This window comes from Pistacia vera, unplaced genomic scaffold, assembly GCF_008641045.1.
Source record: "Pistacia vera cultivar Batoury unplaced genomic scaffold, PisVer_v2 Contig609, whole genome shotgun sequence".
NCBI classification, from domain to species: Eukaryota; Viridiplantae; Streptophyta; class Magnoliopsida; order Sapindales; family Anacardiaceae; genus Pistacia; species Pistacia vera.
In genome coordinates this window covers 153,334-167,438 of record NW_022196456.1, presented here as the reverse complement: position 1 = coordinate 167,438, position 14,105 = coordinate 153,334, and the positions used below count along the sequence as shown (strand labels likewise).

Here is a 14,105-nt window from a genome sequence, read left to right as displayed (position 1 = left end):
GATCTCACATCTCCTAAACGATTTAACATGTGTTGCAATCCTCTTGGTGTAATACACCCCATCCCTTGCTCACTCAAACATCTGAAAAGCTCTTCTAAGATCATCATCATCTGCCTCCTTATTATTACCTTCCACTAATCGGACAAATTCCTGAATTCTAATAAGTTGTCGCAATTATCGTCAAAATCTTTGATAACCCTTTCAACTTCTCATGAGACACGGACTCACCTACAGACTCGAAGTATGATTGAAGTTCCTCGCATGAAATCAGTCCGTCTCCATTACATCAAAGTGGCGAAATCTTGCTGAAGCTGCTTCTTCTTGGAGCTTTTTTTTTGTGAAACAAGGGGATGATTTGTAGAGCTTGAGGTTGAGGACCTGGATTTTGAGCGCAGACCAGAAGTCTTATAAGCTTCAAACTCTTATTGGAAAACCATTGGAGCTACCAGCTGCCATTATTAACCGTTTTCAGTACAAAGAACAATGTATTTTATTATATAGAAGAAAAAAGATAGCATAAGTTTACGATTTACCCCTAGGACAGGACCTTTGCACAACTTGGAGAATAAAGCCAGGAGAGTCTTGGTAGAAATTGCGTGGTAATCGATATATGCTTAAAAGGTTTAAGGCATTAAATAACAATGCAGATTGCTTTTCCAAAGTGATGGGCGATACTTGAGAGGATGACTATCTTACACAGATGGTCGTTGATTTATTGACTAGCGGAAAGTGAGGAAAGTCTTTGGTTTGCTTTAATTCCTGAGTCTTCTGGACTCTTCATGGATAGAAAGTGAGTCGATGATTTAACTATCTCCGCAGATATAGTAGAAAAGCAGGAAATTTCCTGGAAGAATCAAGGATGACCATTGCATTGATGTAGCCTTATTTTTCCATCGACCACTGACCAATTCACACCAGTTAAACCTTCTTAGCGGTAAAGAGAAAGATCTTCGTATGAAAAGTTGAAAAGGGACCTAATGACTTTCAATATATGTTGACGATTGAGCATCACAGATGTGTAATCAGCAACTTCGGTCATCTCCCGTGTCTTACTCTCATGTCTCCCTCTTCTATTGGTCCCAAGGCTCTGTGGTGTAAGTGCTCAGTGGATGCAGAAATAGGAATTTGTGTTTAGGTGGGCAATGGGTCCTAGAATATGAGGCCCATATAAGAACAAGAACTTAACTACCTGTACGGGCATAACGATATGTACTCTCAACAACAAACGTTTAGTAAGAACAGAGCACCATTTCACTTGCTCTACTTATCGTCCCCAAAGCACCTTCAAATGCTTCGTTGCTTCAGAACTAATGGCTGATAATTTTATCGATGTTAAGAGCAGTGTCTTCAACAACAACTACAATATCAAAATTTTCTCTCCTGCAATGCTCAGGTACTCTCTATTTTCCACTCTTCACCATCTCTCTCTTTCTCACGCGCGCCGTTTCCTCCACTGAAGCCCCGCCACGAATACAGCAAGCCAACCCGAATTGATCGAACGGATTACTCGTACCTTGTCCTGGGTCGTTACAGGCCTAGCAACCTCTCTTTGACACTCAGATGACTCCTCGATTCAGTGCTGCAGAAACTAAGACTAAATCCGGGCTTGCTTGGGTTTTTTGAATTAGCTTCAAAGCAACAAAATTTCAGGCCAAGTATTAAGTCTTTGCAAGATTGTTCACATCTTGTCACGTGCTCGAATGTCGCATGAAACCCGAGAGTGTTTACACGAATTGGTTGGCTTATGTCGGAATAATTACAGGGTTCTTAATTTGGGATAGCTCGTTAAGGTTTTATAATGAATTTACATTTTCGCCTCTTGTTTTCGATATGATATTGAAAATTTATGCTGAGAGAGGCATGCTAAAGATGCATTGCACGGTTGTTCGATAATATGGGAAAGTATGGCCGTGTCCCAAGTTTGAGGTCTTGTAATTCTTTGTTAAGTAATTTGGTTAAGGATGAAACGTATATTGCGTTGCGTGTTTATGAGCAAATGATTAGAGTTGGGATGGTCCCGATGTTTTTACGTGTTCAATAATGGTTAATGCGTATTGTAAGGAGAAGAGGTGGAAAAGGCGTGGAGTTCGTGAAGGAAATGGAGAATCTGGGGTTTGAATTGAATGTGGTGTCTTACAATGTTTGATGCATGGTAGTTTTGGTTTAGGAGATATTAAGGGTGCAAGAGGTGTTAGAGTTGATGTGTGAAAAGGGGATTCGAGAAATGTGGTTTCATATACATTGTTGATTAAGGGTTATTGCAAACAAGGTAAGATGTACCAATTACTCCAAAACGAAAAAGATTCATTTGTACAATTAACAGACTATTCTTTAAACAGTTTATGAATTTGTTTTCAGAGATGAACTGAAAACTATTATTTCGTAATGACGGCCTCTTCTAAAAAAGCATTAATTCAATCAACTTGTATATTCTAAGCCAATAATTTCCTCGGCTATGGAGCCTACACGTGGGGAACCGCAGTTGGATTTGGTAAATTGCATACAAAGGCAGTCTGCAAATTTCATCGGAAAGAGTTTGGAGTAGTTTTACCTAATTAAGCCATCTTTGTTGACGTCGACTAGTTTGCCATTGCCACCAAACAAATTAACAATAATATTAAAGCGAATGACCAAATTGTGTGCTAAGCATAATAGAAGTTGCGCCAGCTTAAATTCAAGTTGTTAAAACTAACAGAAATGGCGTTTCAAATCAACTTCAAAACACGTGGAAAACATGTTATGTATATGTTAATTGTTGTGTGTGATTTTGCAGATGATTGAAGATCTCATAAGCTAGCAGAATTGTAGTTCGACCTAGAATCTGACAACTACGGATCAAAGGATGAGTACCAATCTTTGATATCTCGAAGGAGATAAGACTAACATTGATTGCAGTACAATCTTAACGCAGAATCACTAAAATCACAAGATTGCAATCTCGAATTCATCTCTCCTTTCCTTTTGTGAAAATCATGTATAAATACCTCATAAAACAATGAAAAATGTGTTAACAAATTATTCTAAGTAAAAGACTCATTTTTTGTAGTTCTCAAAAGCAATAAAAAACAAGTAAGCTCAAGATTCAACTTGTCGAATCACTCTAAAAATCTTTTTGTGTTCTTTATTTTATTGCTCTTTTATTATATATTATTGATTTCAGTTAATCACATATGTCATTTTGATTTCAGTTAATTATATACACATTTATTCTGATTTCATCAAGATCAATCGGATCTCTTTGGTTGATACGATTTTCATATCAACATTAATAATGTTAATGTTATTTATACAAGAAGGCTTTTGATGCCTTAAAAACAAAAAAAACAAAAATAGAGGAAAACATGGATTGTATTGACCGATGAGCCATTAAAGACGGGTGACATAGGCAATAATTAAAGGGTGCTTAAATTTAAATGTGAAAGGGCGTTAGACTTACCGCGTAAATATGGACGGCAGAAGACTGTGTACAAGACTTTGTCAGCGTATACGAGGAGTTTCTAACAGAAGTCGCGTAGGGGTTTTAACTAACACGTGGCCGACGTCTGATGTCGATGGGAGCGGCTCAAGACTCAAGCCTCACGTAACGAAAGCATATAGTTTCATCTTTAAAATCGTCAAGTCAATTATTTCTTTGCATAATAATTAATTATTAAATATAGTAGCTTACTATTTTTGAAGGTTCTAACATGTACCTTTAGACATTTATTGAGATAATGTACTTTATTTAAGAGTTTTTAAATAAATATTTCATCGCTTTGACATTTTCCTTCTTTAAATAAAACTATGGTTTATGTAAAAGTCATATCATAATTTAATAAGGTACAATATTTGTAAAAAATTAGTTCAGAAAAACATGTAGACAAGATTAAGAATCTAAGTAGTAAATTCCTGTGGAAACCCAAACAAAACAATTCGAAGATAGTTATTAGTACAAGATTAAAGCTTGATAGCATTGGAATCTTTAGCGAACGGTTCAACTTTTGATTTTGAAACATAGAGATTACAGACACAGCAAGAGACTTGTAGTTCAAACTGTTAATGATCGTGCACAACTTCGAACTTTTCATCCTGTTTTCGGTGCCTTTTAACTTTAAACCCCCCACGTCAACTGGCTCAATTTGAACGACTCAAGCCATCTTTGCATAAAATACTACCAAAAACAAAAAGATAAAAAAGGAAAAAAAAGAAAATCGCTTTCCTCAAAGAACCTTTGTTGGGGCCTTCTTGTTGAAGAATTAGGAGGACCCCACATGCCTTCCAAATTATAGGAAAATTTAGTCAAAACCCAATTGGGTTTGATGATTCTTCGTCAATCCCTTTTGGGTTATCAACACAACTATCCGTTTATGTTTTTACGTTTTCTAATAATTTGACTTTGAATTGGCTTACAATTCAAGTACACCGCCATTCTTTTTGCGTATTTGCCTTCTCTTCTAGTCATTCTGAATCATCTTCCATTTATTTTTGATAACATTTTTGTTGCTCTGATAGATTCTAACCCGCTTTGGATTGAAAGCGTTTAAAAGCAAAAAGGGTCTCTCCTCTTCTGAATATATAGTTTTTTTTATTTTTTATTATTTTTTTTTTTTTTGAAGAATATCTATCTTCCTTTGTGAGACTGTAAATTTGGCCTTTTGAGGGAATTGGATCTTTATCTGATCTGGGTGTGTTCTGCTTCTACCATTGTTCCAGGTTCTTGATTTGTCAGAGGTGAGTCATTTTCCCACTATTTTGATTCTTAAATCTTTTTATCTTTAGAGCCTGTAACAAAACGCTACATGTCATGAATTTGTTGGCATGGTGAGCTGGAAGAATCTCTGTCTTCTATCTCATATATAATCTTGAGCTTGTGACAACTTATTGATCTTTTTTCACTCCTTTGTGGCTCTAACCTTCTGGGCAACACAATGCCTGGTGGGTGCTGTATTTATTTTATTTTTAGAGTTTTGTTTTCTTATGCTTATCAAGAGAAATGCCCTACTCCAATGTGGGAATTGACTGTGCATGAAATGGATATGAAATTTAGATTGTCTAAATGTATGGAAAGTATACTCCAGTTATGATAGCCCTATAGCTCTATGTATGTCTATATTTTGATGGTGTTTACTTTTCTCAATCGTTCTAACTAAATTTGACTTTAGTTTCATAGACATGGATGGCTTGCCTGAGATTTTTTGCCTTCAACTTTTTTCTTCTTATGCTATCTGAGCTTGATTTTTCTATGTTCATCTGATGGAAAATTTCTGATGTTTTCTCGGTCCCATGAGTTAATTATCATTCTTTAATTTTCAAATGTATAAAAAAAAAAAAATTTGATGGTTTTCAATAATTGACAAGCATTTTGGTTTTAGGTTTAGGTTTAAAGGTTGTGGTGATCATTTAGACTTATCGGAAATATTCAAGGGTTTAGTCCTTCGTTTCTGTTCATTTCTTTTATTTTGTTGATTTTCTTCATGAACAGGTAAAAACTTCATTGACTATGGGCAGATAACATTATACATTATGGGTTGGCTTAACAAATTTTTTAAAGGCTCCAGCCACAGAATTTCGGAAGGGCATTATCGTGGTAATCATGGAGAGGAGCCAAATTCCTATGCACCTTCAACTTCAGGGGTAAGTACATACATTCCTTCTTTTACATCTCATACTTATAATCTTTCAGATGGGATTTAATTGTCCTTTCATTGTGCTTATGTATGCTTCTTGCATCTAGTAATATCTCTTTACTGCTTCGGCTAGTTAGATACTTAGATGTCTGATATGTTCTTACTCAACATATAACTTTTCGGGAATCTCAAATTTAGGATGTGTGGTCCGAGCAAGAGAATGAAGATATAGATCGTGCCATTGCACTATCCCTCGTAGAAGAAAGTCAAAAAGGAGAAACGGTGATCGGTGAGTATATGGGCATTACATGTTATTATAAGTGCTCTCGTCTGTTATAAGGATGTACATTTTCTCTTTTCTCTGGATCCTGTGACTGGAAATAACTGAGGAAGAACTTCCAGTTGTATTAAGAAATTAAAAGGCCCAATCACTGCATTCCATCTGTTTCTGGTGACAATATGTTGAACTCAGTCTGTGCCATGCATCACCGCTTCATCAAATTTGTTGAGCAATCATAGTCTATGGGAATATAATTTATTTGCATTTTCTTCATTCCTATTTTGGAAATTACTTTTATGGGTTGTTAGTTTGCCAAACATTGGATGTATATAATATGGCCAGCATATTGGCATTAGGCAACTATGTTGAGTAATTTCTATATTTTTACAATTGAATGTGCTACAGTTTAATTTATTAATTTTTTTACAATACTTTGAATAGACAGGGGATCTCAATTGGAAGAGGATGAACAACTTGCAAGAGCTATACAAGAAAGCTTGAACTTTGAATCTCCTCCTAGGTATGGAAATGGACATCCGTATCTCCCCATGCCACTCCAATTTCCAACAGGGTACAGGTATGTTTGAGTTATGTGATCAATTACATTAGCTCATTCTAATACCAGTAAATCTGATGCACCTTGGTTTTGCACTTATGGATGAGTGATTTTAGAAAGGGTCCTAATTGCTGATAGGCTTTGTATTTTGGGGAAAAAATAAGTAAACGATTCTTTGCATGAGTGTGCCAGTTATGAAACTTGAACCCGGGATTTAGATTTTGAAAAATTTGATCCAAAACCCTTCTAGGTGAAAAGGATGTTTGTGAGGGATAATGTGGTTGCTTTTTTTGGCCTCAACTGTTCCTGACTTGGTACTGTCTGCTGTTGTATCCTAAATTTCCTGTGGAGCTCCACTCCTTTCCTATTCACTGCTATCTCCTTCAGACACTTATGCGAGAAAAATGATTAAAGAATATCTTTCTTGGGTAGGATCTGTGCTGGTTGCAATGCTGAGATTGGTCAAGGACGATTTCTGAATTGCCTTAATGCATATTGGCATCCAGAATGTTTCCGTTGCCATGCTTGTCAGCTACCAATTTCTGATATTGAGGTGAAAAGTTTAGCCTTAATTGTATCCTAAAGTACTTGTTTTCTGACTGATTATTGTTTTTCTATTTATGTTTTTTTGGTAGGTTTCTTATAGTATGTGATGTATGGTGTCTAATGTTTCTTTTGTTCATTTTCCTGTAGTTTTCTATGTCTGGGAATTACCCTTATCATAAATTTTGCTACAAGGAGCAGTACCATCCAAAATGTGATGTTTGCAAGCATTTTGTAAAGTCATTCTGAATCATCTTCCATTTATTTTTGATAACATTTTTGTTGCTCTGATAGATTCTAACCCGCTTTGGATTGAAAGCGTTTAAAAGCAAAAAGGGTCTCTCCTCTTCTGAATATATAGTTTTTTTTATTTTTTATTATTTTTTTTTTTTTTGAAGAATATCTATCTTCCTTTGTGAGACTGTAAATTTGGCCTTTTGAGGGAATTGGATCTTTATCTGATCTGGGTGTGTTCTGCTTCTACCATTGTTCCAGGTTCTTGATTTGTCAGAGGTGAGTCATTTTCCCACTATTTTGATTCTTAAATCTTTTTATCTTTAGAGCCTGTAACAAAACGCTACATGTCATGAATTTGTTGGCATGGTGAGCTGGAAGAATCTCTGTCTTCTATCTCATATATAATCTTGAGCTTGTGACAACTTATTGATCTTTTTTCACTCCTTTGTGGCTCTAACCTTCTGGGCAACACAATGCCTGGTGGGTGCTGTATTTATTTTATTTTTAGAGTTTTGTTTTCTTATGCTTATCAAGAGAAATGCCCTACTCCAATGTGGGAATTGACTGTGCATGAAATGGATATGAAATTTAGATTGTCTAAATGTATGGAAAGTATACTCCAGTTATGATAGCCCTATAGCTCTATGTATGTCTATATTTTGATGGTGTTTACTTTTCTCAATCGTTCTAACTAAATTTGACTTTAGTTTCATAGACATGGATGGCTTGCCTGAGATTTTTTGCCTTCAACTTTTTTCTTCTTATGCTATCTGAGCTTGATTTTTCTATGTTCATCTGATGGAAAATTTCTGATGTTTTCTCGGTCCCATGAGTTAATTATCATTCTTTAATTTTCAAATGTATAAAAAAAAAAAAATTTGATGGTTTTCAATAATTGACAAGCATTTTGGTTTTAGGTTTAGGTTTAAAGGTTGTGGTGATCATTTAGACTTATCGGAAATATTCAAGGGTTTAGTCCTTCGTTTCTGTTCATTTCTTTTATTTTGTTGATTTTCTTCATGAACAGGTAAAAACTTCATTGACTATGGGCAGATAACATTATACATTATGGGTTGGCTTAACAAATTTTTTAAAGGCTCCAGCCACAGAATTTCGGAAGGGCATTATCGTGGTAATCATGGAGAGGAGCCAAATTCCTATGCACCTTCAACTTCAGGGGTAAGTACATACATTCCTTCTTTTACATCTCATACTTATAATCTTTCAGATGGGATTTAATTGTCCTTTCATTGTGCTTATGTATGCTTCTTGCATCTAGTAATATCTCTTTACTGCTTCGGCTAGTTAGATACTTAGATGTCTGATATGTTCTTACTCAACATATAACTTTTCGGGAATCTCAAATTTAGGATGTGTGGTCCGAGCAAGAGAATGAAGATATAGATCGTGCCATTGCACTATCCCTCGTAGAAGAAAGTCAAAAAGGAGAAACGGTGATCGGTGAGTATATGGGCATTACATGTTATTATAAGTGCTCTCGTCTGTTATAAGGATGTACATTTTCTCTTTTCTCTGGATCCTGTGACTGGAAATAACTGAGGAAGAACTTCCAGTTGTATTAAGAAATTAAAAGGCCCAATCACTGCATTCCATCTGTTTCTGGTGACAATATGTTGAACTCAGTCTGTGCCATGCATCACCGCTTCATCAAATTTGTTGAGCAATCATAGTCTATGGGAATATAATTTATTTGCATTTTCTTCATTCCTATTTTGGAAATTACTTTTATGGGTTGTTAGTTTGCCAAACATTGGATGTATATAATATGGCCAGCATATTGGCATTAGGCAACTATGTTGAGTAATTTCTATATTTTTACAATTGAATGTGCTACAGTTTAATTTATTAATTTTTTTACAATACTTTGAATAGACAGGGGATCTCAATTGGAAGAGGATGAACAACTTGCAAGAGCTATACAAGAAAGCTTGAACTTTGAATCTCCTCCTAGGTATGGAAATGGACATCCGTATCTCCCCATGCCACTCCAATTTCCAACAGGGTACAGGTATGTTTGAGTTATGTGATCAATTACATTAGCTCATTCTAATACCAGTAAATCTGATGCACCTTGGTTTTGCACTTATGGATGAGTGATTTTAGAAAGGGTCCTAATTGCTGATAGGCTTTGTATTTTGGGGAAAAAATAAGTAAACGATTCTTTGCATGAGTGTGCCAGTTATGAAACTTGAACCCGGGATTTAGATTTTGAAAAATTTGATCCAAAACCCTTCTAGGTGAAAAGGATGTTTGTGAGGGATAATGTGGTTGCTTTTTTTGGCCTCAACTGTTCCTGACTTGGTACTGTCTGCTGTTGTATCCTAAATTTCCTGTGGAGCTCCACTCCTTTCCTATTCACTGCTATCTCCTTCAGACACTTATGCGAGAAAAATGATTAAAGAATATCTTTCTTGGGTAGGATCTGTGCTGGTTGCAATGCTGAGATTGGTCAAGGACGATTTCTGAATTGCCTTAATGCATATTGGCATCCAGAATGTTTCCGTTGCCATGCTTGTCAGCTACCAATTTCTGATATTGAGGTGAAAAGTTTAGCCTTAATTGTATCCTAAAGTACTTGTTTTCTGACTGATTATTGTTTTTCTATTTATGTTTTTTTGGTAGGTTTCTTATAGTATGTGATGTATGGTGTCTAATGTTTCTTTTGTTCATTTTCCTGTAGTTTTCTATGTCTGGGAATTACCCTTATCATAAATTTTGCTACAAGGAGCAGTACCATCCAAAATGTGATGTTTGCAAGCATTTTGTAAGTTTGTCTCATTACGAAGAAAATATTCTGTTTATTATTATTTTGTTTTAAGTTGTTTGTCCTTCTAATATCTTAGAAATGGCCAATGGAAGAACAGATTGCAGATATATGTGAAGATCCCTACTAGCAACCAAGTTCTCAGCTAATTTTTTTGATGTAGAATTGTATTTCAATGTCAGTTGCAATGCATGTGTTCATAATAGAAATCATCTTGTTATAGAATAATGATGGTTTTTGACCTCATAAGCAACAATTGGGATATTTCATCATAAGATTCATGGAAATTATGAAAGCCTCATTTATGCACTTCATATTCAAGTTCTGATTTTACCTTTTTTTGAGATGTTAAATTTAAGACATGTAAATGCACTTCTCTCTGTATATATCACTCATCATCCATTGGTCTTTCTGGATTATATTTTTTTTTGACAGATCCCAACAAACCCTGCTGGTCTTATTGAGTATAGGGCACACCCTTTTTGGTCCCAGAAGTACTGCCCTTCTCATGAACATGATGGCACTCCAAGATGCTGCAGCTGTGAACGAATGGAGGTCAGTCTGAGTGAAATATATGCATCTTCATTCAGAACAGGTTCTGTTAGCATTTAAAGGGAAGCATGTGCTTGTGATTTTTCTGATAAGAAACTTGTCGCATGATACATCTGTGCATAATATGCAGCCACGCGAAACTGGATACGTTGCCCTTAATGATGGACGGAGGCTCTGCCTAGAGTGTCTAGACTCTTCAATCATGGATACCAATGCATGCCAACCCCTTTATCTTGATATACAAGAATTTTATGAAGGCTTAAATATGAAATTGGAGCAGCAAGTTCCACTACTCTTGGTTGAAAGGCAAGCATTAAATGAAGCCAGAGAGGGAGAAAAGAATGTATGCAGAGAAAGTCTTAAACTCTTCTTATCACTGTGACATGTAGGATAATTTTGAATAGTCATGGTTGGCATATCTTATATTGTTGACAGCAGACCTGTGCTTACTTCTTATACTGCTTAAGCATTTTAAAATCGGCTTACCTTATCTTTTCCTAGAATTTGTAATTGATCTAGTAAATCATACTGTTTGACATATAACTAGTACATTGTAATAAGTCTCTTTAATTATATATTGTTCTGTTTGTACTTCACGCCCATACAAAATCAACATGATTAAATTATGCTGATACATTAAATTCAGAGAAACAAACCAACAGATATGCGCTTGCACATGAATTGTTTTATTATGTGTTTTTGTACTCTTTGTCATTGTAGATTAGCTATTTGTTAACAATTTTTGTTTCTTCTGTAAATTTTATAACTGGACATTCTTTTTTGTATTGGCTAGGGCCATTATCACATGCCGGAGACCAGAGGGCTCTGCCTTTCTGAGGAACAAACTATCAGCACAGTAAGAATTTTATATCTTTTGCTTTCTTTGGTGAACTGGACTTTATATATATAAATTGGTCCGAGGTTTAATAATAAAACCTGAAAATCTCCAGATTCGAAGGCGAACAAGGCTTGGGCCAGGAAGCATACCCATGGAAATGATAACAGAGCCGTACAAACTGTCACGACGCTGTGAGGTGACTGCAATTCTGATTCTGTATGGCCTTCCAAGGTATTGTAATTTAACTCTCTTTAGAATTTGTAGTAGAAGGTAGGTGATCTGCACAACACTCGAGAATGTACAAATAATTTAAAATATTAAAAAAAAAAAAATGTACTTCTAATTCTTAAATGTTGTGGAATTGGGAATAAAAGGGTTGTGATGGCAATAACAGTTCGCTTGATGAGATAATGGGAGATTCATATCTGGTAGACATGAAATGTTATGGGCCTACAGAAAGGAACTTCTATTACTTGGTATTTTGATTGCATGAGATGATGTTACATTTTCTATTTGTCTATGCCCCCTAATACTAAAATGGAGTGACAGTTTGAATGGCCTACTTTATTTTGTTGGATGATGCTATCGTACTTCTTGCCATGGTTAGCTGCAAATAGGTTGTTAAGAGTCATTAAAGGAAAAATCTAATCCCAGCCAGGCACCCACCCACACACAGCACACGCACGTGCTCCTGCACACTATTACATGCTTGTCAATCTTAATTGTTGATATGAGATGAAAGCTAATTTGTAAAACCGTTTTACATCTCGTGCATTTCCACATTTCTCTTTCCTTTTATGTGTTCGACCTTGCTGCATTAGTTCTGCAATTTTTTATCTAGTCATGAGATGTACGAGTTTTTGCAATTGTAATTATTGGCTGGGTGTTTGATCTGCGATTGGAAATTTCTGTTTACACAGATTACTTACCGGGTCAATCCTAGCCCATGAGATGATGCATGCTTGGATGCGACTTCAAGGTACTTTTTATCCCATCTCATGGAATTTAAAATGCGTCTATTTATTTATTTTTTATTTTGTGCCTCATATTTACTTCACAGTTCATTCAATCAATCAAATGATACCGAAATATGAAGACCTTGGATGTTTTCTTTTGATGCCTTGTGGAGACACTAATATTTATATATTGTTTGTTTATAAGGTTTCCGTACTCTGAATCAAGATGTTGAGGAAGGCATTTGTCAGGTTTTAGCACACATGTGGTTAGATGCCCAGCTCAGGTCCAGTTCAGGCAATAATGTTGCATCAACCTCATCCTCCAAAAATTCAAGGAGGCAGACAAGATCGAAATTTGAGAGAAAGCTAGGAGAATTTTTTAAGCACCAGATCGTATCAGACGCTTCCCCAGTGTATGGAGATGGATTCAGAGCAGGGCAGGTGGCAGTAAATAAATATGGGCTTGGAAGGACCCTGGATCATATCCGCATGACTGGGAGATTTCCATACTGAACTTGTACAAGTATCCAACATTCTTTCAACTCTGCTTCTTTTTTCTTTTGACACAGTTGAACCGAGGCCCTAGCATGTAGGAATCAAAACTCTGTAGATTAGTTTCTTAAGAGTTACTGATTTTTGCGCCCTGTGGCTATGTTGTTGCCACCGCATACGTGATTTTGATTCTTTTAATTATATAAAAGTTCAATTTTAATCTTCATCTAACTCCTATAATTTATCAAATATTCCCGGAGGTGATTTTTCAAACATTTGTTGTTTTAATCACAACTATTTGGAGCGTGTACAAGTTTTTGCACTAACCTATAATTCATCAGATTTTTCGATTATAAATCTACATGATTAACAAACTTGACTTTAGTTTACTAACGTATTTGATATTTCATCATCAAAAGTACCAGACAGTTTGCTCTGAAAAATATTAACGTGTGTTTGGTTGGGGATAATTGAGGTAATGTTAACTTATATTACTTGATTATCATATTTGGTTGTCAAGTAATATAAGATTTGGTTATCTTCTAAAACTAATAAAAATTACTATTGATAATATAGAAAGTGGTCTGATTACTCTCATTTTTTTTTAGGTATTCCGAGATTACTTTATAATCTTAATTTTGTTACAGTTTTATCCTTATTAATAAAATTTTAGGACAATAATGCCCTTATTTTAAAAACAATTTACAAAAATACTAATAGACTATTTTATCTTTATATACAAAAATTTTAGGACAAAAATACCCTTAGACTTAAAAAAAAAATACCTAAGGGTGGTGGCTGGATCTGGCCAACACTGTCAGTAGTTGAAGGTCGGCCACCACTGCTCACTGCTGGCGTCGTAACAGTGCACGATCGGTTGGATCTATGGCTTTTAGCCTTTAACAACGACCAATTATGGCCGTAGATCTAGCTGGAAATGGTCAGATCAGTGCATGGCTGGTTGTGCGCTGTTTCGGCCATTGCTACTGTCGTCGACGGTGGTGGCAAGCAGTCGATAGTGGCTTGGGGTTGGTGGGGGTGATTTGGTTAGAAATTAAATTTTTATGTATTTGGGGTGTTTTAGATATATCTCAAACTTAAAGAGTTAAAAAAATGATTCAAAAAATAATATTATATTAATATTTTAAAAAGAGGGTATATTTATTCCTCTCAACCAAATATATTAATATAACATATCTACCAATTTATTCCAACCAATCAAACAATTTCCCTAAACATTCCTAATAATCTTCGGTAGCG

At 35.5% G+C, this 14,105-nt stretch overlaps 1 protein-coding gene across 4 annotated transcripts; it reads left to right on the top strand.

Annotated features, from left to right (window-relative positions):
- Positions 1-4,248: 4,248 nt before the first annotated feature.
- LOC116110656 (protein DA1-like) lies at positions 4,249-13,071 on the top strand. Of its 4 annotated transcripts, none has more exons than XM_031396877.1 (13): positions 4,249-4,534; positions 4,693-4,710; positions 5,462-5,613; positions 5,805-5,895; positions 6,328-6,463; positions 6,875-6,995; positions 7,136-7,219; positions 10,443-10,562; positions 10,690-10,902; positions 11,353-11,415; positions 11,510-11,628; positions 12,318-12,376; positions 12,559-13,071. In XM_031396877.1, exons 3-13 carry the CDS (start codon positions 5,503-5,505, stop codon positions 12,864-12,866), a joined length of 1,425 nt encoding a protein of 474 aa, XP_031252737.1. In that variant the 5' UTR covers positions 4,249-4,534; positions 4,693-4,710; positions 5,462-5,502; the 3' UTR covers positions 12,867-13,071. The 4 variants fall into 4 exon arrangements, with proteins under 4 accessions (XP_031252737.1, XP_031252736.1, XP_031252735.1 ...); XM_031396875.1 differs by lacking the exons at positions 4,249-4,534; positions 4,693-4,710; positions 5,462-5,613; ... (2 more) ...; positions 6,875-6,995; positions 7,136-7,219 and adding exons at positions 7,238-7,322; positions 7,481-7,498; positions 8,250-8,401; ... (2 more) ...; positions 9,663-9,783; positions 9,924-10,007; XM_031396876.1 differs by lacking the exon at positions 4,249-4,534 and having other exon boundaries at positions 4,564-4,710.
- The last annotated feature ends 1,034 nt before the right edge of the window (positions 13,072-14,105 follow it).